Source organism: Mesoplodon densirostris, chromosome X, assembly GCF_025265405.1.
Source record: "Mesoplodon densirostris isolate mMesDen1 chromosome X, mMesDen1 primary haplotype, whole genome shotgun sequence".
In the NCBI taxonomy this organism is placed as follows: domain Eukaryota; kingdom Metazoa; phylum Chordata; class Mammalia; order Artiodactyla; family Ziphiidae; genus Mesoplodon; species Mesoplodon densirostris.
In genome coordinates, this window is record NC_082681.1 from 27102892 (window position 1) to 27129469 (window position 26578).

At 34.8% G+C, this 26578-nt stretch overlaps 1 protein-coding gene across 1 annotated transcript; it reads left to right on the forward strand.

Annotated features, from left to right (window-relative positions):
* Nucleotides 1–1938: 1938 nt before the first annotated feature.
* On the forward strand, nt 1939–2894 carry LOC132481978 (protein tyrosine phosphatase type IVA 1-like). Its single transcript, XM_060086945.1, has one exon. It carries the CDS (start codon nt 2396–2398, stop codon nt 2807–2809), a length of 414 nt encoding a protein of 137 aa, XP_059942928.1. The 5' UTR covers nt 1939–2395; the 3' UTR covers nt 2810–2894.
* The last annotated feature ends 23684 nt before the right edge of the window (nt 2895–26578 follow it).

A 26578-nucleotide genomic window follows, 5' to 3' on the forward strand; every position in this document is an offset into this window, starting at 1 on the left:
GTCACAACTGTGAAAAGGCCCACATAACGCAAAAAAAAAAAAAAAAAAATCAATAAAACAACAAATACCTCAAATCTAGCTCCTAGCAAATAGTATGTATCTAAAAATACTCTTATAAGTGAATTTTTTTAAACAGGTAGAGAAAATGAGCTCATTAACAGAAATATTCAAGCTTAAAAATCAATTAAATAAAAATTGAAAAAATTATCCTTCTGCCTGGATTATCTATCCATCTTTTTGTGTACCTAGAAAATTCCTCAAACCTCAAGATGTATACCAAGTATCATGTCATCTCTGAAGTCTTTCCTATTTCCCTATTCACATCATCTTCAGTGTTATCAGGTCACCGTTTATTTAATCCTGTCATTGAGTTTATTTTATTATAATTTGAGGGCATGTTTGTCTTCCCAGCTGGACTTAATTCTAAAAGACAAGGAAATTTTCTTTTTATTCCTTTTTTTAAAAATTGAGGTATAAGCAACATATAGCACTACATTAGTTTCAGATGTACAACATAGTGATACGATATTTGTATATACTGTGAAAAGATCAGAAAATTTCTCATTGCCAGAGGCAGTTATAATATCTAACAGTTCCTAGATTGTGGTAGGTGCTCAATATTCACTGTACTGAATGAAATTGCTATACGAAAATAAAGTGGAAAACTGAATATTCACTTACATAGAAAAATAGAAAGTGAATTAACTTTTCTTTATCATAGTATTCAAGTTTACTTTAAAAGTATATTTTCGTCTTTGTGATTTTGTTAGTCTTAAAGTTAAGGTTTTAAAATTTATTTTTAATTTAGTATTAAATTTGCCAAACCATTTTCAATAGTGTCATATTAATTACACTAAATATTCTATTCTCACTGTAGTCAATGTAGATTGATCCTATCCCAGAATCCGCTCTGTGGTTTCACTAGAGAGAGTGGTAATGGTAGTGGTACTGGCAAGTTTTATATTTGTACTGACTCACTATGTATATCTGGGACTATTCGTTACAAATTAACATGAGGAAGTCCCCAGTAAAACATTTTAAATTCTTCTGAAAGAATGTCAATAGGGTTTTCCCATCAATAATCAATAATGATATGGGGGATAGCCCTGTGAGTTATCACACACTTGTAAGGAGGTCAAGGTCCTGAATTATGATCCTTTTATTACAACAGTTAACATTTTTCCCCTCAGTGTCAGTCTGTACCCCTAAGCTCGGTCTTTTAAAAATGTCTATGGGGCTTCCCTGGTGGCGCAGTGGTTGGGAATCCGCCTGCCGATGCAGGGGACACAGGTTCGTGCCCCGGTCCGGGAGGGTCCCACATGCCATGGAGCGGCTGGGCCGTGGCCGCTGGGCCTGCGCATCTGGAGCCTGTGCTCCCCAGCGGGAGAGGCCACAGCAGTGAGAGGCCCACATACCGCAAAAAATAAATAAATAAATAAATTTTTAAAAAGTCTATGATTTTATTGAAAAAATGAGAAAAGATCAGTCCTTTGATAATGAAGAAAAATATAAGGTACATATAAACTGAAGATCAATTCTATTTCTTTTCTACAGAGAATCAGGCATGTTTACTATAAAATAAACTTTGTTTAATATTTACATAATTTTAAATGTAAAATGCCTATTAAAGTAGGTTATAGATAGTAAAGAATAAAGTAGACACATAGCTCTGTGAGATTTTTTTCCTGGTTACTCATCAGACTTTGGGTTCTTCTATGATTTAGTTGTGGCTTTTGGCTTTTCCTTCACATTTCAGATTAAAGTAGATTTTATATTGGTGTAACTTTAGCATATTTTCAAATCTTCTATTTATTTTCTCTGCTATTTTTGAATTTTTCTCATCTTTTAAAAACAGAACTTGGGCATTCGGTGCCCTGAGAGTGAAGCTACAAGAGTGGACCTTTGTTGGGATAACCAAACCTACACCAAGAGAACAGGCTGGAGAGAGGCAGTTCTGTGGTGTTCTTGGTCACACATTTATGGAGTTTCTGAAGGGCAGTGGAGATTACTGCCAGGCATAGCACAACCTCTATGCAGACAAGTGAACTGTAGAAATTCATTACTACTCCACCAAGAAGCCCCCATAAGAGTGGTGAACCTGGACACAGAAGTGTTGAATTGAAATCCACAGAGCATTCTTTACAAGAGTTCTGACCTGGATGGGGTAAACCTCAGTGCACTTCCTTTCTCTTGCCTCAGTATTACTGGATTGAAGAATTGCTGCTTCTTGTCAGGAGGTTCATTTCATTTCCCATTACTCCCAACTTCATACTCAAAAGCACTGAGAATTTCAAGTGGAGTATATTGAAGTAGACTCAGTTTCTTTGCGTCATTTCTGTATTCAGTCTTTTAAATTCTTTCATAACCCTACTGAGTGTTTTTTAACTAAATTAACATGGCTCAAATGAACCACCCAGCTCCTGTGGAAATCACTTACAAGAACATGAGATTTCTTATTACACACAATCCAACTAATGCGACCTTAAACAAATTTATAGAGGAACTTAAGAAGTACGGAGTTACCACAGTAGTAAGAGTATGTGAAGCAATGTACAACACTAGTCTTGTGGAGAAAGAAGGCATCCATGTTCTCGATTGGCCTTTTGATGATGGCGCACCACCATCTAACCAGATTGTTGATGATTGGTTAAGTCTTGTGAAAATTAAGTTTCGTGAAGACCCTGGTTGTTGTATTGCCGTTCATTGTGTTGCAGGCCTTGGGAGAGCTCCAGTGCTTGTCGCCCTAGCATTAATTGAAGGTGGAATGAAATACGAAGATGCAGTACAGTTCATCAGACAAAAGCAGTGAGGAGCTTTTAACAGCAAGCAACTTTTGTATTTGGAGAAGTATCGTCCTAAAATGCGGCTGCGCTTCAAAGACTCTAATGGTCATAGAAACAACTGTTGTATTCAATAAAACTGGGGTGCCTGATGCCATTGCTTGGAAGTGGAACCTAGACAGGACAGGATTTGTCATACATGTTAGCCAGCATGTTGGCTTGGTGAAGTCTGATGAAGCTTCCATAGGAGTGTTGAAACGCAGTTTTACCAGGCCACAAGGCTGGCAGAATTGCACCCTCTATGTTTGGGTTAAGATTAACCTACTTGGACACTTAGCAAAGGATTCTTGCTGTTCAGCATTTAAAATGTGCTTATCGTTTGTACCAATTGACTTTTCCTGAAATCATGCAGTATGGAGTCATTCATGTCTTTAAATCTGTTTCCATGCCAGATTCTTATCAGTATATAAGAAATTTAGAAAGACTAGGTGCCAAAATACCCAGCACAATTCTTGTTGTTTTTAGTATCATGTTGAACTAAAATCCCAGGAACTATGAAAACTCTGGACCTTATGTGTTTTATTCTTTCCATCATTTCAAACATAGAAAGTAGGGCCTATAAGGTTATTTGCTCACAGTATGTTTACATCTTCCACAGTCATACCAGTATACATCCGATTTGCTCATTTGCTTTTTTTTAATTAACCAAGTCTTACCAGTGATTATTTAATGTCTTTCTATAAATCGCATTTTGTGCTGTCATGGAAGACCTCCATTTTGAAAATCTACATTGTACAGAAGCACATGTCTTTAATGTCTCCAGACAAAAAAGCCTTACAGTTAATTTTAATGTTTGCACTTTGGGGTGCAACTTACAGGGAGGGTCTGAAAAAGTAATGGGAGGGGGCTATTAAGTATTTTTAGTAAAATGTTGCCTTTGTCTTGTGCAGAACATGTAGAATATGCTCTTTAATTTAGTAAATATTTTTTAAAAGGTAGAAATACTTTGTTATTGTAGCTAAAACAATTCTTAATCATAAAATTTCTGAAATTCTTGTAATTTTTTTTCAAACTTATCTGAAGTTGTTTACCAACTTATTTTTTTTTAAAGTGTGATTCCCAACCTTTCTTGCAAAAAAAAAAAAAAAAAAGTGGGTTTCTGCTAATGAATTGAGCAGACATTTAATATTTTATATGCCTTTTGAGCTGTGTAACTTAATATTTGGATATTTGACAATTTGTTTTATTATGTGATTGATAAAATGGTGATGTGTATTAATGTCAGCTCAACCATATATTTATACTGTCCGGGAACATGTGGTTATAGTTCTGTGGGAGAAATAATTTGTCAGTGTTCACCAGCTTGTAAAAATCTAGTGCGAGAGCTTAAACATTAAATAAATGATGAAATGCAAAAAAAAAAAAAAAAAAAAACAGAACTTGGCTTTCATCTGGTACATTAGAAGACTTATTTAAATGTTATTAAGTCATTAATATAAATAGTATATTTTAGCCACTCCAAATAAGAAATTTTCTGCTCAATGTCCATTTAGTGAATTAATGTATGACCTGACAGGGAACTAAAAATAGATGCAAATCATATTTACCTCAAATCATTTTGGTTTTAACTCAATTTATTAAGCCTTAGAAATGTAAATTATGCATATTTATTAAGTACTTAAATCAATATACCAAGATGATGGAGAAAATGTGTATTTATATTATAGTACAGCTTTCAGCTGTTTGGATGAATTCATGGAAACTTATCAAACCTGCCTCTCACATTTTCCTTTAAAAAACCACAAGTTTAATTTTAGAGGGAAAGAGTGCCTCGGTCAAATGTAAGTTGAATTTGGCCAGAGTGAAAACTCTCGATTACTTCATAGAGGACACTGTTGATTGCAAAACATCCCTAATATCTGAAGCATCAGAGAATAAAATTTAATCATAATGCCATGTATTTGTCCATCTTTTCTCTTGTCACATTGTGGTTCACGTTATGTACAATTGGAATGATTTTCTTGGGAAATTTTGCATTCTGTAAAATGAAACTAATGATTTTTCCAGCCCAAATCAATTTATGGAACAACGGTGAAGCAAAAATGACATGTGCATGAATGCACCTTGAACATTACTCCATGATTAAAAAGTATTATCAAAGATCAATCAATTAAAAAAATAAAAATAAAAAAATAAAATAAAAAATAAAAATACAGTAATGTAAAGTATCAATCCATCACTTTTTCCTCTTTTGTATCTTAACATTTATTTTTTAATTTTTAATTTCTTTAATTTTTTTAATTGGAATGATTATATACATATATATGAAATTCAATTAAAGAAAACTTTCACTTTCTGCAAAAAAAAAGATCAATCAGTATGTATAACATAAATTATATTTTGAAATGAGAATGGTTTTATTTTTATGAAAGTAATATATAATCATTGTTAGAATCAGTTAATAAAGAAGAAAGGCAATCTAACCATAAAACACCTCCCAGAAATAAGCACTGTTAACATCTTGTCACATTCTCTTCTCTCACTATGTTTCTGTGTATGTGTGTGTCTGTATGTGTGTATGCATGTTAAGATGTGTGTGTGTGTGTGTGTGTGTGTGTGTATGCATGTTAAGAATGGAGAACTGCATAAGCATTTTGGATATTCAGACTGTATAATCTTTGATTTAGGATTATCTAATAAATGCAGAATAATTAGGTTAAATATGTATGTAACTAAATTACCCTACCTAAATTTTTTACCACCTTACTTTCTTAGCAATAATGAATTCCTACTTCCTGCCATCCTTGCTAATATATTAAAAAATTTTTTTGATAGTCTAACAGATTTTTTAAGGTATCTTGTTGTTTTAACTTAATTTACAGTGAGGTGAATTTTTTTCAAATATTTATTGATCATTTGCATTTTTATTTGAAATATTTACTAATTTTTGGTCCATTTTTTTTCCTCATTGTTTTGTAGGCTTTCACGTATATTTAAAAGATGTTTTCAAACTCTTCCAAAAAATTAAAGAGGAGGGAACACTCCTAAACTCATTTTACAAGGCCAGCATCATCCTGATACCAAAGCCAGACAAGGACATTACAAGAAAAGAAAATTATAGGCCAATATCTCCGATGAACATAGATGCAAAAATCCTGAAAATCTATTAAAAAACTGAATTCAACAGCACATTAAAAGGATCATACACCATGATCAACTGGAATTATCCCTGATATGCAAGGATGGTTTAACATAAACAAATCAACAAATATGATACACCACATTAGCAGAATGAAGGATAAAAACATAGGATCATCTCAATAGATGCAGAAAAATAATTTGACAAAATTCAACATCCTTTTATGATTAAAAAAACTCTCAACAAATTAGTTATAGAAGGGATGAACCTCAACATAATGAAGGCCATATGTGACAAGCCATAACTAACATTATACTCAACAGTGAAAAGCTGAAAGCTTTTTCTTTAAGATCTGGAACAAGACAAAAGTGCCCCCTCTGGACATTTCTATTCAACCTAATATTGGAAGCCTTAACCAGAGGAACTAGGCAAGAAAAAGAAATAAAAAGTATCCAAATGGGAAAGGAAGGAATTAAATTATCTCTGTTTTCAGGGTACATCATATTATATAAAGGAAACCTAAAGACTCCACCAAAAAACTTAGAATAATAAAAAAATTCAGTAAAGTTGCAGGATAAAAAATCAATATACAAAAATCGTTTGTGTTTCTATACACTGACAATAAATTGAAAAATAAATAAAGAAAACAAACCCATTTACAATGGCATAAAAAAGAAAACAATACTTACTAATAAATTTAACCAAGAGGTGAAAGATATGAAGTTGAAAGTTATGACATTGATGAAGGAAGCTGAATAAGACACAAATAAATGGACAGATGTCCCATGATCCTGGACTGGAAGAATTAATATTGTTAAAATGTCCATACTACCCCAATGTGATCTACAGATTTAATTCCTATCAAAATTACAATGGAAATTTTCATGGAAATAGAAAAAACAGTGGTAAAATTCATATGGAACCACAAAAAACCCTGAATAGTCAAAGCAATCTTGAGAAAAAAGAATAAAGTTGGAGGCATCACACTTCCTGATTTCAAACTATACTGCAAAGCTAAGTAGTCAAAACAGTATAGTACTGGAATAAAAAGAGACACATAGACCAATGGAAAGAATTCATAGCCCAGAAATAAACTCATGCATTTACAGTAAACTAATATCTGATAAGGGCACCAAGAACACACAACGGGGAAAGGATAGTTTCTTCAATAAATGGTACTGGGAAAACTTGGTATCCACATACAAAAGAATAAAATTGGACCCCTATCTTATACCATATGCAAAAAAATAATGCCAAATTCACTAAAGGCTTAAGATTTGAAACCTAAAATTCCTAGAAAAAAAGGAAAAAACGTCCTTTAAATTGGTTTTGAAAATGATTCTTTGTATAAGACACCAAAAGCACAGAAAACAAAAGCTAAAATAAACAAACTAAAAAGCTTCTGCACAGCAAAAGAAACAATCAGTAAAATGAAAAGGCAATCTATGGAAACAGAAAATATTTGCAAACCAAATATCAGGTAAAGGGTTAATAACCACAATATGTAAAGAACTCATCAATCATTGCCAAAACAAATGAATAAACAAACAAATAACCCAATTAAAAATGAGCAAAGGATCTAAATACACATTTTTCAAAGAAGACATACAGATAGTCAACAGGTACATGAAAATATGTTCAACATCACTAATCATCACAGAAGTGCAAATGAAGACCATGAGACATCATCTCACACATTTTAGGATGGCTATTATCAAAAAGACAGGACATAAGTGTGGGGGAGGATGTGGAGAAAAGGGAACCCTTGCACACTGTTGTTGGTATTGTAAATTGGTATAGATATTATGGAAAACAGTGTAAAGTTCCCTCAAAACATATAAAATAGACCTACCAGATGATCCATAAATTTCACTCCTGGGTATATATCCAAAGGAAATTAAATGAGTATCTCTAAGAGATATCTGCAATCCCATGTTCATTGTAGCATTATTCACAGTAGCCAAGATATGGATACAATCTTAGTGTCCATGGAGAGACAAATGGTTAAAGAAAATGTGGTATATGTATACAATGGAATAATATTCTGCCATACAGAAAAGGAGATCTTTCCATTTGCAACAACATGGATGAACATGGAGGACATTAGACTAAGTGAGATAAGCCAGACACAAGAAAGATAAATACTGTGTGATCTCACACATATTAAAAAAGTTGAACTCACTGAAGCAGAGAGTAGAATGATGGTTGTCATGAGCTGGATGGAGGGAAAATGGGGAGATGCTGGTCAAAGGGTGTAAACTTTCAGTTGCAAAATGAATAAGGTCTGGGGCTCTAATAATAGCATGGTGATTATAGTTAACAGTACTGTACTGTATACTTGAAATTTCCTAAGAGAGTAGATCTTAAGTGTTCTCACCATACACACAAAAAAAGGTAACAGTGATGTGATGGATGTGTAAAACATTAACTTGATTGTGCTAATCATATCACAATGCATACATATATTAAATTATCATGTTGCAAACTTTTTAAAAAGTCACATTGTATGACCTAAATATATGCAATTTTATTTGTCAATCATGTTTCAATAAATCTGGAAATAAATGATTTTCCCTCTGTCTGTCATAGGTATGTATTTTTCCAGTTGTTTGTTTTAAACCTTGTTTTTAAACTTTGTTCTTGGTTGTTTTTAGACATATAGAAGTGTTTTTAAGTTTGTTATATGGTCACTTAATTAATCTATACCTTAATCATTTTTGGTTTTGTTGTCAAGTTTAGGAAGGCCTGTCTCATTCCAATTGAATAAAATACATTCAATATTCTAGTACTTCTTTGGTTTGAAACAACAAAAATTTATTTTTGTTTGAAGAAGGATTTAAGGGTTTTTTTGAATATATCATTAAGTAACATCACTAGTATCATTTATTTAATATTTTTTCCCTAACTGACCTTAAATGCCAGCTAAAGCTAAATTATTGTTTATATACTTGGGTTTCTTTCCAGATTTTATATTCCATTCTATGAGTCTCTTTGTTCTGGCAACAATACCATATTGTTGTAATTATAGTAGCTTCATAAAAATGAAGACAAATTTCTCCTCACTACTTTCCTTTGTGCAGATTTTTTTTAACCTGGAGAGCCTCATACATTTATTTATTTTTTTTGATGAACATGGATGAACTTTGAAATTACATTATCATATTTCAAAGTTTTCCATTTTTGCTAATTTATCTTTTCCTAGAAATTTTCATCCAAATTTTCAACTTTATTTGCATAATTATGTTCTTAATTTTTAAGTTCCTCTGTATTTGTGATTATATACTGATCTTGCTCTTACCCTCTGTAGGCTGTTGAATATTGATCTTATAATATAAACACATGACCTGGGTATGATGGGTTCAGGGGATGGATTTTTTGATATGAGCACTTTCAGTTATGTAGCATTTTCTCTTTCTCCTGTCCTTCTTTCCTTCCCCTCTCTCTCATGGTAGGTGCTGTATGGGGGATCATCTTTTATCATCTGATTATCTGTTCCACCTGATCTGTATTCCAGGTATAGACTCTAGCTCTGCTTGATCTCCTTCTTTTAGTTTTTGCCTTGTGAGTTGAAGGAGTGTCCTCTTGTTTCATTGTCTGTCTCATTGTGACAGATGCCCCAGAGAATCAAGATTACACCCTTGGTATATGGTGGCCCAGCAATGTTGGTAAACACAAAGATATAACAAATGAAGAACAAACACAACTCACAGTCTTTTTCATTTGTTACTGAAATTGCCCATCCCTATCCCCCAACACCACCACCACCAATTTTTTATCTAAGTGATCATTTTAGTCAGTTCCTTGGAGGTAGGTAAACATCAGCTCTTATACTCTCATCTTTGCCTTATCTATTTGTAGAGATCAGAAAATATTTATTGGATGAGTTAATCAGTGAATCACTTTCTCTTTGGTCTCTGTTATGCTCACTTCTCTTAAGTTTGAAAATGTTCAAATTAACATAATAACATTTCCTAATATTTCCTAATGTTTTCATTTATATGTGATGTTAATTTCTGGTGTCATTTCCTACCACTTGTTTTCTTCCCTCTCTTCAACCCCACAACACACACAACACACACACTCACACCCCTGGTTCCTTCCTGTTGCAGCCAGTACTTACCTTCCCCAAATTTATACTAGTTACATAATAGGAAGAACATTCAAGCACCCATCCCTCCCTCCAGCTTTGTTTTTGAAAGGTAACTGAGAATAACAAAATAAAAAATACAGGAAATTTTAAAAATAGAAGGAAGCGAATCAGTATAATCTCAGCCTCCTAACACATCAGCTATTAGATTTGTGAGTTTTCTCCATACATATGTTTACATCATAGTAAAAATACCATTTTTATTAAGCATTAATTATATTTTTAGCAGCTTGTTAATTGTTACCATAATCATTTTGATTTCTGCTTAATGGTCAATCAAATGAAGATACTATAATTTGCTCAATTGCCTCTTTATCATTGCACGATTTGAAGGCTATTTTCACATGTTCACTATTATTAAAAAATCCAATGGTGATTAACTTTGTGTATTTATCTATATCTAACTTTTGAATTATTTTCTCAACATAAATTCTATCCTTTTATTCTAAAATAGCAGTGCTGTCTTTAATGGTGATTGGATCAATTTAACATATTATTATGGGGTTAATATTTTCATAATTTATCTCTACAAGTACCATTGAGTTATTGTCTCCCATCATTTAATATATTTAGCAGTGAAAATAGATCTCTAAGTTTTCTTCCAGATTTACATATCCATGAGTCTACTGAGTTCCCTTGGTTCTAAGGCAAAACCATTTCTAGACTAAAACTGTAAATTACTACAGTAGGGAACCTTTTAATTATATGAATTACATCAACAAGAATAAATGGAATTCACCTTACATAAATTCACTACCCATGCTAGAATGTCTTTAAAATGTAAGGCAGCTATATTTTGCAAGCAACTTGTGGCAACATGTCCAAATAATTTCCATCTGAAGGAATAATTATAGGGTGTCTCTAGAAACAGTGATAGGAAAACAGAATTTTAAAATTTACTTGTTTCAGAGTAGGATTAGTGGTAATAGCTAAATATGAGGGATGGGACAGATAGTCGAGCTATCTGAAATGTTTCCGATAATAATAATACACCTGCTGTTTACAGCTTAAATTTAGTGCAATTTTAAAATACTGAGAAATTATAAATATTGTAATGCATTTTAGAACTATATATTGTAACATATATCCGGACTAACACTTCTTTCTACCTACTCTTCTGCAAATAGATACAAAAAAATGTTCATATGCCATGTAAGATAACCTAATTAATAACTAAATGAATTTTTAAAGTTAAAGCATTTATTTTACCTGAAAACTTGATCTTATATATCCATTAGTGTTTATAGAATAAACAGCTATTGGTCCACCCAAGTAATTTTTGATGGAACATGTCTAAGTAGTTACCCCTCAAAAAAAAGAAATAACACCATGAATTTCGCTTTGGCAATCAGCAATGTAAATTATGCTTGATTGAAGGGCACATACTGGGTTCAGTTGTAGACCTTGTTTCCAAGTCTATAGGAGAAGTGCTACTAAAATATTGTATAAGATTAGCCTGATAAAACCCAAATTTATGGTGCTATTCTATTATTTAAGTGATTTTGTATTTAGTAAGAATTTTTAAAAAGAATTGGGGCTGAATGAAGTTGAATCTATTTGCTCTTTCACCATTGAAATGTGACTACACTGTTTTCATGTGTTCATTCATTCATTCAGTAACAACAGCCACAACAAATATATATTTGGAGAGAGAGACAGAGACACAGAGACAGGGAAAGTAATAGAAATTCCGAGGACACACTGGTGAAAAGTGAGGCACAGCCTCTCCTTACATGGAGTTTACAATCTAGTTAGATGAAACAAGTTAAAAATGAGAAAGTTTCCTTTGTTATGAGTGCTACAAGGAAGATAAAGCAAGGCAATATGATAGTGATTATGGCGAGGGTTGACACAGGTAACATAGAATGTTCAGGAATGGCTTGAGGTCTTGGAATTTTATGAGAGGCTGAGTGAAGAGAATAATTCAAGATGAGAACATCTGGAGGGAAAGTGTGCCATAGGAAACATCTAGTGAAAAGATCCTGGGGGCAGAAATGAGCATAGAGTGTGCAAAGAATAGAAAGAAACCTAGTGTCACTAGAGCATAAAGAAGGTGAGGCAGAATGGTAAAAGTAGGGCATCAGATTATGCCAGCCTTTGCATGCTATAATGAGCATTTTGCTTGACCTTCCAAGCATATCAAGGGATACTGCATATCATATTATGTAATTATACATATTATATAAGTGGTTTCCTAACAGATGTATAGTACTACCTTGTAGTTATTGCAGTGAAGTTTATTATTCTGGTGCATTTTTATTATTATATGTTAATATATTATTATATTACAAGATGACTGAATTAGGATTGCACATATAACTTTTTATTCATTGAGGTCTTACATTGTGCCAGTTACAACACTAAGCATTATGTATAATATTTTATTAAATCCTCACAACAGCCTTTCTGTGTAGAAATTTATTATTACTCCCTCCCATTTTTTTCCCCATAAATGAAGAAACTGTGGAAATTTAATGGCTTGCTCAAGTTCATACTAATAAGAATTGGATCCTGGATCTAAGAGTTTTTTACTCCAAGGAACCCACACAATCTGTAGGAGATTTTGCCTCCTGAACATGTCGAGGTCTGGGTAGCTTGCAAGTCAGGGTGTTCAGCTGATACATGGGTAGTGGTAATATCGATAACTCAAATTCAGTGAACAAACCTTGTTCTAAATGCTGTAAATGTATTAACTCATTGAATCCTTACAACAACTTTATGAAGTAGGTGTTACTGTAATTTCCATTTTATAGATGAGGAAACTGAAGCACAGAGAGGTTAAGTGATTCACCTTACATTACAAAACTAGGAGAGGGGCAGTGCCAGAGCTTGAAGCCAGGAGTCTGACTCCGGAACTTATGCTCTTAACAATTATTCTTTTCTGTTTTTGTGGTACACGGGCCTCTCACTGTTGTGGCCTCTCCCGTTGCGAAACACAGGCTCCGGTTGCGCAGGCTCAGTGGCCATGGCTCACGGGCCCAGCCGCTCCACGGCATGCGGGATCCTCCCGGACCGGGGCACGAACCCGTGTCCCCTGCATCGGCAGGCGGACTCTCAACCACTGTGCCACCAGGGAAGCCCAACAATTATTCTTTAAATGCCTTTCAAATGTAAAATTTAAGAAAGGTAAAATTCAAGGCAGCAAATGAGGACAACAGACCAAGAATTGCTTTGGCCTTTTGCATCAGTTTTCAGACCAAAGCAAGTAGTGTGCCTGGAAGCTTCTTGCAGGGAATGAAATCTTTCTGAGGGTCACTGCCCTCAGATCACCAGAGCTAAACAAATGCGCCCTCATTGTTTTTCCACAGGCGCATATTTGGCATTTTAGGAGGGTCATTTTCTTTTCTTTTTTCTTTTCTATCTTTCCTTCCTTCCTTCCTCTCTCCTTCCCTCCCTCCCTCTCTTCTTTTTTTCAGCTCTTTCTGATATATTGTAGGGTGGCCTGTGGCCACTAAATGACAATAGCACTGTCCCTCTCTGACCCCTCCACTCATCAGGACAACTAAAAAGAGTTCCAGGAAAAGTCCTTAGGTCCACCAAAGTGCTTTTGCATATCTACATCTATAGCTGATGGCAGGCCTTTTTATCTACTAGGGTAGAAGGGAAGTACCAATCCTTGAATGTCAGCTATGTGCCAGACATACATTGTGCAAGACTGTATTTGTACGCGTGTGAATACACATCTTTTAAAAATTTACAGTAATTTTATAAACTTGTGAGGTAGGGATATTATCTCCAACTTGCATATAAGGAATGTGAGAATCAGAGAGATAATTTACCTAGGGTCTTACAGTGGTAGGGAGGGAAATTTAATTGAGGTCTGAATAACAAAGGAACTGCATCACAATGCCTGAACACTTGGGATGTTTACCACACTGCTTCAGCTGTCTTGGTCTTTTGATATTTACCCTAGGCATGGTTTTCCCTTTCAGATGAGTTCCAAGAATGGAGAATATGGGGTCTACCTTCTTAACTCATGATAAAGAGTTTCATCTGAGAGATGTCTTTAGAAGATCCCAGCTGGTCAGGGATTATCTTTTCTTCTTTAGTATGTGACTGATTCTTAAAGTTCCCATCTCTTCCAGAGCAAGAATTCAATTTAGGACTAAGGGCTCTGAAGTGCTAGTCTCAAAAAAGGCTATGAAACATAATCTCTAGAAATTTTAGATAATAGGATTGTTTGCTATTTTTCCAGATGGAGTAACATTCTGAAGCAAGGCATGGAACCAGATTAACTAAAAATAAATAATTTTTTGACCATGTGATTAGCTAAAAAATGTATAAAGTAAATTGCTATGTGTTAATAAAATTGTCATTAATTTTTTATCCTATACATTTCCCCGATAACAACCTTTCTGTTAAATGTCAATTGAACATATTTTCAACTTCATTAATTAGGAACTAGAAATGGACTATGATACAAGAAGAAATTTATTTTCAAAAGTAGAGTGCTGACTAACATGATTTGAAGATTATTGTGGCAATAAAGTGATTTTTTTGTGTGCATGTGGTATGTGGGCCTCTCACTGTTGTGGCCTCTCCAGTTGCGGAGCACAGGCTCCGGACGTGCAGGCTCAGCGGCCATGGCTCATGGGCCTAGCCGCTCCATGGCATGTGGGATCTTCCCGGACCGGGGCACGAACCCATGTCCCCTGCATCGGCAGGCGGACTCTCAACCACTGCGCCACCAGGGAAGCCCTAAAATGATTTTTTTGAGAAGGTCTAAAAGTGGAAAGCCAAAAGTCTAGCATTTCAAAAATAATCAATTACAGAAAACAATCTAATTTTGTTTGCAATTTCCTTCCATGCTGACATCATAGTATTAGTTTGCAAATAAGATTTTTTTATATCAATATTGTTTTTATGTTGGTTAAGAACCAGTTATTAGTTAGTCCTCTACATTTTGAAGTGGGTACTATTTCATATATTTCTCATTGATAAGTTTGCTCCTTTAATGTTCTGCCCATGAAACTCAGTCTTATTTGAGCAACAATGATAATGATGTCAGGATAATTATGACAATGCTGTAGGTTATTTATGTTGCATAACTCTTTTATAATGTTTATAAAATACTTCCTGATTGAATTCCAGAAAAGTACCAATTTATCCTCCATTTCTCCTCACTCTTGCTAACATTACTATTATATATTTAAAAAAATAACCTCTGCCAAGGTGTGGAGAAAAGGGAGCCCTCTTGCACTGTGGATGGGAATGTAAGTTGATACAGCCAATATGGAAAACAGTATGGAGGTTCCTTAAAAAACTAAAAATAGAACTACCATATGACCCAGCAATCCCACTACTGGGCATATACCCTGAGAAAACCATAATTCAAAAAGAGTCTCACTGCAGCCCTATTTCCAATAGCCAGGAAATGGAAGCAACCTAAGTGTCCATTGACAGATGAATGGATAAAGAAGATGTGACACATATATACAATGGAATATTACTCAGTCATAAAAAGAAACGAAATTGAATTCTTTGTAGTGAGGTGGGTGGACCTAGAGTCTGTCATACAGAGTGAAGTAAGTCAGAAAGAGAAAAACAAATACCATATGTTAACACATATATATGGTACCTAAAAAAAAAAAAAGGTTCTGAAGAACCTAGGGGCAGGACAGGAATAAAGACGCAGATGTAGTGAATGGACTTGAGGACATGGGGAGGGGGAAGGGTAAGCTGGGTCGAAGTGAGAGAGTGGCATGGACATATATACACTACCAAATGTAAAATAGCTAGTGGGAAGCAGCTGCATAGCACAGGGAGATCAGCTCGGTGCTTTGTGACCACCTAGAGGTGTCAGATAGGGAGGGTGGGAGGGAGATGAAAGAGTGAGGAGATATGAGGATATATGTATATGTATAGCTGATTCACTTTGTTATAAAGCAGAAACTAACACACCACTGTAAAGCAATTATACTCCAATAAAGATGTTAAAAAAATTTAATAAAAAATTAAAAAAAGAAAACCTCTGCCAATGCAATAGAGAAAATTGTATTTTATATAAATATTTGCATTTCTTTGATCCTTTGTCATCTTTGTATAGTGGAATATTTTAAGTATGCTCAATAGTCATTTATTTTAGGAATTGCATTTTCCCCTCTCTTGCCTGTTTTTGTCCTATTTTGGATTTTTTTTCTAATTCAGTATAAAACTTTTATTTATAGTAAATGTATTAACTTATTGTCCATCATATGCAATGCAAATTATTTCCTAATTTAGTTCTTTGACTTTATTTTTGTTAATAGTGGGTGTTTAAAACAATTTGCATGTAGTTAAATATATCAACGTTTCGCATGTTGATATCCTTGTATCTTCACATCATTTCATTTTAATTATTGTAGCTGAATTTTATTAACTGATGGTAAAATCTGATCATAACTCTACTTTCTGGCTAAATGTACTTATGTTTTCTTGCTTATTGATTCCTTTATCTAAATTATGGCATTGCTTTGCCATTTTTTTTAGAGGGAAGAAGGGAGGGAAGAGATTTTTGACTTGAATTTTATTATATGTGTAATTTTGAGGAGAGTTTGTGTAACTACAACATCCACTCTTACCACTTTTCTCTCAATTTATTTACATCAATTTTTAAATCTATTCCATTATTAAAACTATTTTTAAGGTCATGCAAATATAGGTACTTTACATTTTCAGTTACAATTATTCCAAGATATCTTACATTTATAGTAATGTTGCTATTGTCAATAAAATATATATGTGTGGTAGTTTACTTTCCACTTTTTACACCTTTTAAAAATTGTATTGTCATGCAACTAGGTCTACAGTGTTGTGCTGAGGAAAAGTGTTGATAGTGGCCTTCCATGTCTTGTTCCTAATTTTAATGAAAACTTTTTTTTTTTTGTGGTAGGGGGGCCTCTCACTGTTGTGGCCTCTTCCGTTGCAGAGCACAGGCTCTGGACATGCAGGGTCAGCGGCCATGGCTCACGGGCCCAGCTGCTCCGCGACATATGGGATCTTCCCATACCGGGGCACGAACCTGCGTCCCCTGCATCGGCAGGAGGACTCTCAACCACTACGCCACCAGGGAAGCCCTAATGAAAACATTTTTAACATTTGACCATTATGTACTATATTATATTTGTTATAGTTTTTTTTTTTTTTTGGTACGCGGGCCTCTCACTGTTGTGGCCTCTCCCATTGCGGAGCACAGGCTCTGGACGTGCAGGCTCAGCAGCCATGGCTCACGGGCCCAGCCGCTCTGCAGCATGTGGGATCTTCCCAGACCGGGGCACGAACCCGTATTCCCTGCATTGGCAGGCGGACTCTCAACCACTGCACCACCAGGGAAGCCCTGTTATAGTTTTTTAAAAACTGTGTTTTGAGGTATAATTTACATATCATACAAGTTACTTATTTCAATTGTATAAGTCAATGCTATTTAGTAAGTTTACTGATTTGTGCAACCAATCACCCCAATCTGATTTTAAAATGTTTCGATCACCCCACAAAGATCCCTCATGTCCATTTTCAGTCATTCACTGAACACTATTCAGCCATGAGAAAAAGGTAATCCTGCCGTTTACAGAAATATGGATTAAATTTTAAATTATAAGGTAGTATATTAAGTGAAACTAGCTAAACTACTATATGATCTCATTTATATGTAGAATCTTAAAAATAATCAAACTTGTAAAAACAGAAAGTAGAATGGTGGTACTAGGTGGCATTTGGTGGGAAAGATAGGGAGATTCTGTTCAATGAATACATGTCTTCAGTTATAAAATTAATAAGCTCCAAGGATCTAATGGTGACCATAGTTAATAATACTGTATTGTGTTGTTGAAATTTGCTGAGAGTAGACCTTAAGCATTCTCATCAGAAAAATTAAAAAGATAAGTATCTGAGGTGATAGATGTGTGAATTAATCAGATTTTGGTAATCATTTCACTAAGTATATTTATATCTAATTGCCACTTTAAATATATACAATTTTATTTGTCAATTATACCTCCATAAAGCTGGGGGAAAAGAAAGATTGCAACATAGAAACGCTGCCTTGACTTTCCGGCCTGCTAGCATGCCCTGTGGATTTCGGACTCAAGACTGTGTCATCAGCTCTTCCCTGAATTTCCAGCTTCTCAGCCAGCTCTACAAATTTCAGACTTGCTAGATCCCATAACTGTGTGAACAAAGTCATCAAAATCAATGCCTCACTCCCTCTGTCTCTATATCTGTCTCTGTCTCTCTTATGCATATATATGTGTATTTTTATATATGATATTTTTGAGTAAACTTGTCTTATTGTTGCCCTTTGGGTGTATTTTTCCGTCTAAATATTTCATATTTTAAAACTTTTTTAATATACTTCTTTATTTTTAAACGTTTTTATTAAGCCATTTTCTCTGCATTCCTGTTATTTTTCTAAGTTTTTAGTTAAATAATCCATTTGTTTCTTTAAAAGTAATTTAATATTTGCTTGATTTTAAACTTAATATATATGTTTAAAATGTATAGAATCCCATTCTCATCCATGTTGAGTTGGCTGCTACTCTTTCAGCTTTCATTAAGCTCTCTGTATTTATTCTTTCCATGCCTTAAAATTCAACTATTACTGAGTTCTTTGCTGTCATGAGCTATGACCAAACATTAATAATATTTCATATTCTAAATATTTTGTTCACTAAAGTTGCACATGAAGAAAAAAATTGGTTTTGAAATATTATTTTGGTCCTAACTCAAATGCAAGTGAAGTGGTATGAAAACTATAGACACGACAAAGAAAATATAGTCAATGTAATTGCCCTCCTCTCATTTACCATCTTTTTTCCCCCCCTGGATTTAATTTACTCATCATTTTCACTTTGTTTTTATACCTCACTTACAAACTGTAATAGTTATAAAAGAAATAAAAGACTTACATATTTCCAGGAGCTTTAATTTTGGAGTGTTTGCACACAAATTCCTTTTGACAGTTCTAGAAAACAGTGGAATATTCAACTAATCTAGTTTAGCTTTCTCCTAAAATCTATTAATACCAAATGTCAAAAGATTTAAAGACACTAGGTTGTGTATGCCCTTGGGTATGTAGGGGAGAAAAAAATCTTTTACCTCTACATATCTTGTATTTCTGGTTGGGGCCCTATAACTTTAATAAAAGACCAATAAACAAGAGAAAAACAAACAGAAGTTCATTAACGTGCGCATTGTGCATATGCATGGATAACTCAAAGAGGTAGTTAGAACTTGGGTTTGTCTAACAACAAAAGAACAATAAATTTTTAGAGATGTGACAAGACAAAGGAAAAGGACTTTGAGTTTCTAGGGGTAGCAAATTATGGGAAGGCAAGTATATGGGGAAATTAATAGTAGATAAGGGTAGCTTTAGCAAGGTTTGTTACGTAGATTCCTCTGGTATGCTCTCTGGGGCTGATAAGGGTCTAGAGTTGTCTCTAGTGATTAACTTTTGTCCCTCCTGGTAGAGAGGAGAGTGCAGAGACTTTTACAAATTTATGTCCTGGTTTCAGGCAAATAGGAGGAGAGCAGAGAACTTTTCTTCTATCTGCTTCTTCTCAATTGCCTTTGGCTCAAATAATCCTTATGCCAAAGTGGCACATTTCGGGGTGGCATGTTTTGCTACCTTTCACTCATGTCTATCAAAGAGAGTCTGGGTGGCGTGGGAGGATCTTATCTTTTAGGAACTGCCTTTCTGATGAAGAATTTTTTTCACCTCCAGATGTAATTCTTCTCTTTGTCATACATGATGCTGTATAGTGTATATGGCATAGGACTTCTGGGTTTTCTGAGGAAGGATGTAACTCTAGATTGACTTTAAGGCTTCTAGCTTTAAAGCAAATGGGTAGATGGTGATTATACAAATTACAGAAGAAGCAGATTGTGCGAGGAATGTGTTGAGTTCAGACTCACACACATTCACGTTTTCAGTTTGAGTTTAATATGGGATGTTCAAGTGGCAATATTGAGTATGCAGCTGAAGTTTGTAGTTCAAGGAAAGAACTTGGAGATGCAGCATTGGGAAAGATTAGCTTATAGGTAGAAATTGAAGCCATGAATATAAAAGATATTTTTCCAGGGAGACAGTGTAGAAGATTTGCAAAATAGTACATGAGGAAAATCCACATTTACTGGTTACGTGTTATTTAGTAATTCAATTAAAAATAGTTAATATTTCTTGAATGCTCATTATGTCCAAATTTTGCTGCTAAGTATTTAACAATGAAAATCTCATTTAATCTTCATAATAATCATACGAGATAGATACTATTATTATTATAATTTTCATTTTACAGGTGAAGAACATAGGTTAAGTGACTTGACCAAATCACACATTCAGTAAGTGGTACAACCAGGAATTTGACTTAATCCATGCTCTTGACCATTGTCATATGCTCTTCAAATATTTATTTAACAGCCAAGCACAATACAAGGCAGTTGAAATACAACAGTGAAAAGGACAGATAATCCTGCTTTCATGGGGCTTACTTCCTTGTGGTGAGAAAAGCCTTAAACTTATAAAACCATAAGTAAAAACATAAGCTAAAATTGTGTTAAGGGCTATAAAGAAATAATTGGAGTAATATGATGATGGGTGTAGAGATGGGGCGAGAGACATTAGATAAGTTATTTGAGGAAGACAGCTTTAAACAGTATTTAATCTGAGACTTGAATAATGAAGCCAGGGAAAGAGCTTTACAGGAATAGAGAACAGCAAGTGAAAAGACCTTGAGATGAGATAGGATGAACAAAGGGAAAAGTGGCATCAGAGGAGACTGGAGCAGGCAGGAGTCAAACCACATAAAGCCTTGCAGGCTGCAGGGAATAGTTTAGACTTTATTCTAAGAATAATGGGAAGGCAATAAGGGGTTTTAAGGAGAGGGGTCATATGACCTAATTTATACATAAAAATAGCACCTTGGTTGCTCTCTGAATAATAGATTGGAGGGAGATAAAAGTGAAAGTAACAGGAAGACCAAGAGGAAGCTATTACAATAGTCCGTGCAAGACATGATGGTGCCTCAATTTAAGGTAGTATCAGTGGAGATGAAAGGTAGACATGTTTGAGATATATTCTGGATATAGATACTACAGAACATGCTGATTGATATGGAAGGTAAGAAAAAGGGGGAAATAAGTTATTTGCAGTTTTTGGGTCTGAGCAACTATGAGGATGATGATTCCATTTACTGAGATGGAGAACATTGGGCAAGGAACATGTTGGTGGCTGGGAAATCAGTAATGTTGTTTTGGCAACGGCTGAATTAGACTTGTCCAACTCAGTGGAGAGGTCAAGAAGAAAGTTGTAAATATGTCTGTAGCTCTGGAGTAAATTCTAGATTATAGTTTTGAATTTAGAAGTCATCAACAGACAAAGTCATGGATAAATAAGGTCACTTAAAAGGAGGAGAGATTTAAAATGAGAAGAGAAGAAGGTACTGAAGTCCCTGGAATTCAAGGTTAGGGTACATCACTGTTTGGGAATTGGATACATAGGAAGAGCTAGCAAAGAAAACCGTAAAGGAGTAACAAGTGCAATAAAAATGCTTGACAATTTAACAACTCTCTTCTTCTTAGGATACACCTCTCTATTGGCTTTAATGACGATGTACATTTCTGGTTTTCCTTCATTGCACAAAGTGATTGGCTTTCAATATGAAAAGGTGAACTTAATCTATGATAAGAAGAAGAAAATAGAAATATGAATACTGACACAGGTAAGTTTGTAGATTTGGTTGTAAGAAGATGATGCAGTTCTCTTCTGATGACTCTTATGATCTCAGTGAAGCATAAGGTGATGCAATAAACTAAGGGTAGAGATGGAACAGGCTGGGGGAGAGAATCACTGAATACTATCAAGCAGGAATGATATGAGAAGGAAGGTAAGAACCAAGACAGAATGATATTATGGAAACTTGAGGAAAGAAGAGTTTCAGACAGATGGGAAAAATCTGTGTTATCAATTTTTTTTCTGTAAGTTCATTAAGGTAAAGAAAAGGCTTTACATCAGAAAGTTATTCTTAATGAAAGCAGATTCAGCAGAGTGGTAAAGTTAGAAGCCAGAGTACAGTGCGTGGGGAAGTGTGCAACACGAGGGTATAGAAAATGCGATGGAGGCAGACTTTTAAAGATCAGTCAAGAAAAGAAAAAAAGTGAAAATAGCAAGAAAAAGTGACTTCTTTGAAGGGGGCTTTATTTCATATTATTGTTTATATTTAGCTTTTTTTCTAGTTTTATTGGAAAATAATTGACATGTTTGAGTATGTGAGTACAGGTCATAGGAAATTATCCAGTAAAGAAGAAGAAATTGAAGAGAGAGAAACGAGAGCAGATAATTGATGGAGAGAAGTCCTGGGGGAAACTACCTGGGACGAGGTCAAGAACACAGGTGGATGTGACTGTAAATTTGACCGTGTGGTTACAGACTATTCTAAGAACATTTATGAAAGAAGGTTGACCTCTTGACATTTTCTGACATTCCCCACTGAATAGAACCATAATGTATTTTGCATGCTTAAAGATATTCATTAATATTTCAATGCAACTGAATGCTTTTTATGTTTTAGGTTGTCTTACAGAAAATTACTCAAGTAGCTCCTTATCCCCCCCAAATTTATTCATAAAGGCATATATGTGACTCTTCTTTAAAGAGCTCTCCTTTAATTAGTATTTCTTTCTTATTTCTTATTTATGTCACGATGAATTAAATATTAACATATTGTCTTTGATTTAACCTAGAGTGAATATAAATGGTATTCTGGAAAAAGAAAAAAAAACTGACTTCAATTTTACTCACTACGCCTCTGCTGAATACCTCATTAGTGCTTTAATTCATGCAGAAAAGGTTAAAATGTACTGAAAGTGACAATTCCTAAATGGAAAGCACTGTGCTTCTGGTTCACTCTCGCAGTAAAGTACAATCATTCTGGGGAAAGGAAAGTGCTAGAGAAGAGTTGTCAGAGTTGGTAGCTGAGTTGAATTACCATGTGACCCTCTGAGAGGCAGGGACATTAGAAGAAAAGGGACCTGAATGAATATGATCACATCACTTCTTTGGGAAATAGATGAATCGGGCAGGAGAGGATATTATAATGTCCACTATCACAGGCTCCTTTAGAACTTCCGTACAACTGAAATATCACTTCTTGAGAGACTGTAATATGGTATGGGCTTATGAATGCAAAGTAAAATGAAAAATTGAGAGGGTAGCTGTTTTCATTCCTCACATCATTTGTTCTTTGGTTAGTTGCCTGTGTTGGCAACAGGGGATCCTCTGAAGAGATAATCAGAACTGATGATGTGTGAATAACCCCACCTGTATATTTAAGAAACCAAAACCCTTCCCTTTACAGTCACATTTTTGCAGCTGTCATATGAGGATTATACACATATATATGGAAACAAGAGAATCCAATCCTCCAAGATATTTTCAAGTTCAATTATCTCTACCTGGCCCATGGACATGGAGCCATTGTATTTCTCTCTTAGAATTGTTTGTCATTGACTCCTCACTATAAATGAACTAATTCAGTTAAATGTCAGTGTTATAATAAATTTCATATTACTATACATTTCAAATCCCAAAGGAGTACCCCTTCTCCAGGTAGTTTCTCCAAATATTTTATTTTCTCTAGTATTTGCGTAACTAGAACTTTACCTTTCAAGCCTGGGACTATGGGTCCAAATGAGTTTTCTTGGCTGCCTTGAGGTGGAATAAGCAATGAGACAGATGAGCAGAGGCCTTGGGAAGTTACATTGGGAACACTTGTCTTCCTGCTTGCTGTTTATAGTGTTTGGCCAAGCTGATAATATTCTGTTTTAGGCGGCTCAATTGATGTGAATTATACACTGATTTTACCATATGGATAGCTACGCCATGAAATATATTACATTATTTCAACAACAGTATCATAATATGTTTTAATAAGAAAATCATGCTAGCTTCTGGATAAAAGGAAATTATGCAGATGCAGTTACTGTCCTCATGTGCAAAGACTTCAGTTAATTGACAAAAGTCTATGTTATATTGATAGAGAACTTTGCAGTTTTCAAAGCACTTCACATACATCTATTTGATGTTTACCACACCTGTATGCTGTAGGGATATGGGCATTAAAAAATAGTAAGCCAAGGAGCTTCCCTGGTGGCGCAGTGGTTGAGAGTCCGCCTGCCGATGCAGGAGACATGGATTCGTGCCCCGGTCCGGGAGGATCCCACATGCCACAGAGCGGCTGGGCCCGTGAGCCATGGCCGCTGAGCCTGTGCGTCCGGAGCCTGTGCTCCGCAACGGAAGAGGCCACAACAGTGAGAGGCCCGCATACTGAAAAAAAAAAAAAAAAATAGTAAGCCAAGTCAGAATCTAGAAAGTAAAGTAAATGTCCAGTAGAGATGGTCCATATCCAAGTAAGAAAGCTGAGGTAATTAAGTACAAATTCCTTGGTTCAAGCAATTTTACTTCTAGGAATTTCTCTTATGGAAATAGTTATTGTTTTGGGGAGATCATTGACCAAAGTTGAAGTAAGATCCTTCTTTTTTTTTTGCCAGGCCACAAATTAGGTAGTAGGTTATGTTTATAAGACAGTGAGTCAAAGATTCAAAACTTGAAGAAGCAGACTTTAGTTGGATATTTTTCCCAAGTGAGTAATTTTAGTATACACTCAGGAACACCTTAAGTAATAACCAGATATTGTCCTCAATGTTTTTCAGACCTCTGCTGATGTGACTTTTTTTTTCTTCTTGAACAGTTTCAAATGTCCAAGCCCAAATGTAATCATTGTATATTTACATTTTCAGTCTTATGAGAAGCAGACAAAAAGATGTTTTTCCATATGTGAGCAATGGGACACAACTTGTTCAGTGTGTCCCCTTCTTTCAATGCCCTGAAAAACTTCCTTATATGCAGGATGATTAAGAAAACATTCAATGAAAACTTCATTCTATCAGTGGGAGCACTGAGGGACAAACTTCGTATGTTTGATAACAGAAATATTACAAAGTTTTAAGGATGTGAAAAATTTCAAACATCTAGTGCTGTCTTTCCTTCTCTTTTTATAAATTATCTCATAGGACATATAAACATCTAAATTTTGCTATACTAAGCTCTACTGACAATTTACTAAGTCTGTATGTTCACAGATAAAAGAACCATTGTCGGGCTTCCCTGGTGGCGCAGTGGTTGAGAGTCCGCCTGCCGATGCAGGGGACACGGGTTCGTGCCCCGATCCCGGAGGATCCCACATGCCGCGGAGCGGCTGGGCCCGCGGGCCATGGCCGCGGAGCCTGTGTGTCCGGAGCCTGTGCTCCGCAACGGGAGAGGCCACAGCAGTGAGAGGCCCGCGTACAGCAAAAAAAAAAAAAAAAAAAAAAAAAAAAAAAAAAAAAAGAACCATTGTCACATGGGTAAGAGCCAAGGTTTGGCCTACAGAGGCAGTATTGTCCAGTTTGATCCCCTTGACGCTCATACAGCTACGTAAGGATTACACACACACACACATGCATGTGCGCACACACACACAATTACAAACACTGCAATTAATATCCTTATTTATCCAGATGCCAAATTCAGTCTGATTTGTAATAATAAACATTGATATCACTCTAAATATTTGTAAATAGAGAATTCAATAAATGTGATAGGGCATATAGGTAAATGGAACACTATGACCCCCCTCAAAATAAAAGAGATCTACATTTACTGAAATGAAAAGATGTCCACAATGAGCTAAATATGATATTTTATAAGAAAAATATATACATATGCATCCATATATTTATGGAAAAATGTAAAATATGCTGTTAAAAGTAGTTATCTTGAGATTATGGGACAAATTTCAAAGTCATGTAATAGAATTTTTACAAATGTTTTATAGCACACATGAATTATTTACTTAATGAGAAAAAAGTAAATATATAAAATAAAATGAGTAAATTGAAGAACAGATATGCATGGTATAATTTTACCTACATAAAATATATACATATATGTTTATATATGAATGAAAATGCTAGGAGGATACATAGCTAATTCTTAATAGTGATTCTCTATCGCTATTAAGTGATGGAGTTATGGTAGAAATTCCACTTTCTTCATACCATTTGAATGTTTTACAACCACTGTATATTACAGATTAATCTGTACATAGTGATGCTAGCTATAACATGGATTCAGTCATTTTTATTATATAGTAGTATTCTCTAGGCAATGGCAACTCTTTCCCCCATCAATTTATAATCATTAGAGAAATATGATGCTTTAATATTCTAAGGACTTGATAACCTTCTAAAATAATACAATTACTAATTAAAATGTATTACCACTTCTGAGAAATAGTAAAGCAGTGTTCATTATTTTGAAATTTGCTTCAGAGCATATAATTTGTCCTTTAACAGTTAATATAATTTTTTTTCTTATTATTTTGGTCATAAAAGTGATTCATAGAGAACGATTAAAATAATGTGCTTCAGTAAATAATCAAGAAGACATTGGATGAATGAATATGATGTATTTTAATAGGAGTCACTTCTGATAACTAAAAT